Source organism: Tetrao urogallus (assembly GCF_951394365.1).
Source record: "Tetrao urogallus genome assembly, chromosome: 3".
Taxonomy (NCBI): domain Eukaryota; kingdom Metazoa; phylum Chordata; class Aves; order Galliformes; family Phasianidae; genus Tetrao; species Tetrao urogallus.
The window spans coordinates 11560742-11566135 of record NC_136815.1 but is presented as its reverse complement, the minus strand read 5'-3'; the positions used below and the strand labels follow the sequence as shown (position 1 = coordinate 11566135).

Here is a 5394-nt window from a genome sequence, read left to right as displayed (position 1 = left end):
TTTCAAGAAATTACTCATGTTCGTTAGAAATACAAATAGCTTCTAACCATTTTCCAAAAAAGTAAAGAATGCACAAGCTAAAAATGAACGTTACTATCAACTGCATCAAGTCTGCCAGGCATTTAAATTAAACTGATGTAAGATACGCCGATTAAATTTAACAAAAAGCATGTTCTAGCAGTAAACTCATTCAGTTAGCTTGTAATTATCAGCAAGAAACATTTCAACACAAGTTCTGTAAACCCAAAACACTCTGAAGATACGCAAAAGGTGCCAAAATCACCTCATTTTCTTAAACCAAGCAATCCTCACCCCTATGTTCATTGATTCCTTTGTCACACTTTTCCCCTTCTCTTTTGAATTCTTTCCTTAAGAAATAAACCCAGGCCTTGAAACCTTTCAGGTGAAGTGATGTTTGCAAAAAGACATCTTAGGTTTTTGCATTTTCCTCCTTTGCGAGCAGGTAATGTTCTCCTACAACAACAAAAAAATGTGTCTGTGGTTTGTTTTTTGGAATTAAACAAGATAAGGCAATTAAATATTGAGAAGCAGTCACGTGAATGATGAACCTTCCCATTGGTCACGTGGAAGAGGAGGAGCTGAACTGGCGCTGATTTATAACCCCACATGCTCAGCTAGGCCCGAGGACGTCCATCTCTGGTAGCAAGGAAGCAAATATCTGTTGCCTGCGCAGACAGCATCTTGCCCACGTTCCTTCAGGTGCAACGAAGATGCTAAGCAGGTGCTTGCTGAAGCTGAAGGCCGTGAAAAATTGTTTGGCTCTTCACCATAACATCAAGCCTAATTCACGGGTTTTTGGCTCCGAGATTCCAAACTGCACATCAATCTGATTTTGAAAGTTTACGCTTAACATGTCGTGGGGGTTCCCAAGTATCGCTATCATCCGTTTCCTCTTCATCTTCCTGATCTTCCAACATTTCATCTTCCTCCTCATTCTCCTCAAACAGCTCTATTCCGAGTTCTAATCTTCTCTGCCTTTCTGCAAACCACTCTCTGACCTGCTCATACCCCATGTGAGATTTAGCTACAAGTTCATCAAGGTCTTGCTCATTAAGGAATTTGTGCTTCATATAGTAGTCCTTCAGGATTGCTGTTCCAGTTTTGAATTTTATGACAGACACGCCTCGGTCCCAGCAATTTAACCTCTTGCTTCCCCGAGGCCTCCCTCGAGGCCTCCCTCTTCCTCGCCCCTTTGGTCTTCCTCTCCCTCTCTTCCTTGAGAAGCCCTGGCCATTCAGACTGTTTGCACTGGCACTCTGGTAATAATAATACCACTTCAATCCCCCATTTTTCCAGGCATAGCGAGTATCTCCAAACCAACTCACAATTTCTGATCTTGGGAGCCCTGTTTCTTCTGCCAGCTTGTTGTATTCTTGGGGAGATGGCCACTGAGTACGAACAAAGGAGCTTTTAAGCATGTGCAACTGCTCTGGTGATTTTTTGCCTATTTTGCTTGGAGCAGAGCCCCCTGATTTTGACCCTGCTGTTCCATCCCCTGCAGATGTTTCTCCAGCTTCTTCTTTCGAGCTGCTGGCATTGCTCTCATTCATCTCAGTTCCCTCCTCCTTTAAGACATTAGATTTCCTTCTTTCCACAAACCAGGCGTCAATCTCTCTCCTGGTAAGTTTGGTTTGGGCTCTTAACCTATTCATCTCTTCATCAGTAAGGACAGGATTATTAAGAAAACTTGCTTGGAGGACTTGCAACTGCTCAGCAGTCTTCTCTTTGAACTTCTGTGGGGTGAAGTCAGGAAATGCACTCCAGGACGGCTTGTTCTGTGGAGCAACTCCTGTTGGGGACTCATTCATTTCGTCACTTGAATCGATAATGATGGTGGCACATGAGTCACTGTTGAGATGAATCCCATGGTTATTCTTTGAGTTTCTCTGATTGTAGCGTGTATCGCTGAACCACTTTTTGATCTCTCCCTTCGTCAGGCCTGTTATTTTCATAAGCCTACTAATTTCTGAATCCTGAGGAAACTGATTTTTAAGGTAGCTGACCTTTAATTCTGCCAGTTGCTCCTTGGTTTTTTTTGCTCGCATGCCAAAGGTATCGGGATTCATTAGTGCAGTTTCATTTTTGATAGGCTGAGGGGCTGGAACGGCAGCGACTTGTTTGGTTTCTGCGATAGGCTGAGCAGTGTGAATCTGACTCTTCTGTAGCTGGGTTTGGTTTGGGACTCCTGCTACAGTCAAAGCTATTGGGGCCGTGACTGGTAACGTATTTGCACCTGCGACTTGAGTGAGAACAAGTCCTGGCTGACCAACTATTTGGCATGTCTGTAAAATTGAAGGTAAACCATTGCTGGCAGTGGAAATGTGTGCCGGAATAACGGTAATTGTCTGTGGCACAGTATGCACTGTGCCATTAAATTGTTTCCTCCTTGCTTCCTCCACTTCCTCTGGTGTCCAGCTCACACCATGTTTCAGACGTTGGGCAGAAAACCAGATTTTAATCTGTTCCTCTGTGTACTTAGCTTGAGTGGAAAGAACGGTGATCTCCGACATGGTTGGATACGGGAATTTGTTATAGGTGTTGAGTAAAAGAGGATTGTTGTCCAGAGCAGTATTATAGGTTGGAATGCTGTTTACAGGTATCAGGACTTTGGGGATCAGGTTTGAGTTCTGTGGAGCTGTAACAGCTGTTATAACCTGTGCCACCCCAGGCTGAATCACTGGGGTCACAACCGTGCTAGCTACATCGGCTGCACCGCAAACAACCGAATGGCTCGCTTTGGACTCAGAAACTGCCGGTGCTGGTTGGTTTTCTACTGCTTCTTCGGAGTTTGGCTCATTTTCCTTTCCCTTCTCTTCACCAGGAATGTCATCGACCACATTGTGGAAAACAGCGATGCGTTTAGTCTCTGTTTTGTTTTTCATCATTTTCATAATAGGAGTTTTGCTAATGGAGATCCCCGCGGAGGGGGCCTCAGAAGGGTCAGCCTGTTCAGCGTTTTCTTCTCTAACGAAACTCCCATCAAAAGTGAGATCATTTACTGTTTGTTCAAAGATTGTCTGATTATTACGTTTCACCATGGTCAACTTAAAATTCTCCTCTCCAGGGTGGTACTTCAAATTATGTTCTGAGAGAGCATCATATCTTTTGGTAAGAAAATTGCATTCTACACAAACGTAGGATGAATTTAATACTACATTGGGATGTTCTGAATCCACATGGAAAGTAAACATATTGAGATCTGGAGTCTGAAAAGTACAATATTTACACTCATAACCACCTTCTACTTTATTTGTACTTTTCTGATTGTCTGAATCCACATTCTCATGAACATCCTCTTCACTTGCTATGCTCTCTGCTGTAGGATTATTATCTGCTGGCGTGACTACAGGTGGTCCTTCCTCCAAGTCTGATACCATTTCCAGATCTGGATCTTGCTCGTTGGCTAAGACCATACACGGTGTTGTTGATTTTCGTTTACTTGCCATGCCTGTTAGGTGAAAGTGGTATTGACTGGTCAGATACAGACTTAGCTTCAAGCTCTTCTTGATTAATAATAATGGCTTTTGGTACTTCAAGTCAGTTCTTGTAACGTCTCAACATTTATCCCATTAGCAGCTTTTCTTTTGTAGTGCAATCAGATTAAAAAGGGACAGTTGAGGATGAAATGTTGAGACACTGTTTTAAAGTCCACATCCACCACCTGTGCAAAGAAGAGACAGTATAATTAGTTCAATTTAAAGAGTACATTCTATTCTGATATACAGCATGATTTAATTCAACCCTTTGGTGTTCAATCTTCCACTGTTCACCCCTGAAACCAGCAGACCCATTCCAAGAAGAGACTGATCCTCAAAGCTAGAGTAAGAAAGGCAAATTCCAACCCACTTATTATCGGCTGAAATTTATGCAATGAATGCAACGAAAGGCATAAGACAGAGAATGGCATAGAAAATGTAATCTTCTGTTTCCCTACATCATTTTGGCAGTCTTACTCTTGGGCTGCTTTATCTAGGCTACGACATTCTCTCTCAGCTGCAATGGAAACTCAAGTCCTTCCCATCACAAACTCATCCCCAGCATGACATCTCCACGATGATCTTGTTTGCTATGCCCAACGGAGTGAAGGCTCCTAGAAAAGGCATGTTTAGCATATTTTTCTACTGCATTATGTATGTACATATATGCATGCTCTGGGTCATTTCTCCCAAGTTTGAAAGCAGACAAAACACTGCCTTCTCAAGGCACTCCAACAGACAAGGATGACAGTCCTCTCATCCTACTCCCCAGATGTCATTCTCCCAACTGAAGGCCAATCCCAGGCCAATAAATTGTTAGCATGTGGCAATTAACTACACTGTTTTCATGGCTCCATGCATTAGTTGGGACAAGACTGACTGTACAAACTTCACTAGAGAAAAGTGATTAAATAGTGACACAGTAGGCAGAAGCCAAAGAAAATTATATATTTTCTATTCAGAATTCCTACTTCATTTCTAAGAAAAAACTACAGAAGTACAAATTAAATTTGATGCCTACATAAATTCAGAGAATAAATATGTTCTTAAATTGCCCAGACTGGAGTGAGTTTTTATCCCATGGGGACCATAACTAGTCTATTGGAAATGATGCACAAGCTACTGAAAAGGGTTATAAACTCTGTAATAGTTTCCTTCTTAAAATAAAATGAGACACTGATTTCTCGTGCCAGAAATCCCATAGATTCATGAATTTTTAGATAGCAAGACATAACCTACTTCCCAAAGCAGTAGCATGCTCAAGTGCAAGAGGAAGGTTCAAGCAGCTGTTTCAGAAGGTTTATGAAGGTAACAGCACGTAACAGGTTAAAAACAGAAAGAAAGCCAGTTTTGCTCATGACCAAATCTTAAAAGAAAAAGAAGAGCAGTTAAAAGGAAGAGTAAAGAAGTGAGAAGGGGAAAAAAAAAATACCATTTCCACTCCAAACACAAAATTTTCATTATGTGGGCAGCAAAGGCTGTTCTTAACTTCACATTTTTTTCCTAAGGCCGAAGACATTAGTATTCATCTATAGCTACCAGACAGCGCTGCTCTGTAAACTCTGTTTTTGACACTGTGCACATCACCACACTTTCCTGCAAAAATCCTCCCCAAATGTTTGTAAGTGATCTCCAAATCTACCTGTATTTCTTCTCTGCACAGCCTGGCACAATGGACTCCTTACACCAAGGGTGTGGTTACACAGCATTAAGGACACCAACAGCGCTGACAGATAAATCTTAGGTGATCATCATTTCAGGATTGAAATTGTTTAACAGCACCAGACTTGAAAGACACTCGTATTCCACAAACTAGTGCTGGCACTCTGGAAAATAGCACAGAGGTGCAAAAAGTATTTATTTTAATGTATATACAAAGTATACATCACAGGCCACC

At 41.8% G+C, this 5394-nt stretch overlaps 1 protein-coding gene across 1 annotated transcript; it reads right to left on the bottom strand.

Moving 5' to 3' along the window:
- Window positions 1-842: 842 nt before the first annotated feature.
- On the bottom strand, window positions 843-3467 carry ZHX1 (zinc fingers and homeoboxes 1; the record flags this gene model as incomplete). The annotated part of the gene is made up of 1 exon (XM_079533414.1): window positions 843-3467. The coding sequence occupies one exon, from the start codon at window positions 3465-3467 to the stop codon at window positions 843-845; it is 2625 nt and encodes an 874-aa protein (XP_079389540.1).
- Between the last annotated feature and the right edge of the window lie 1927 nt (window positions 3468-5394).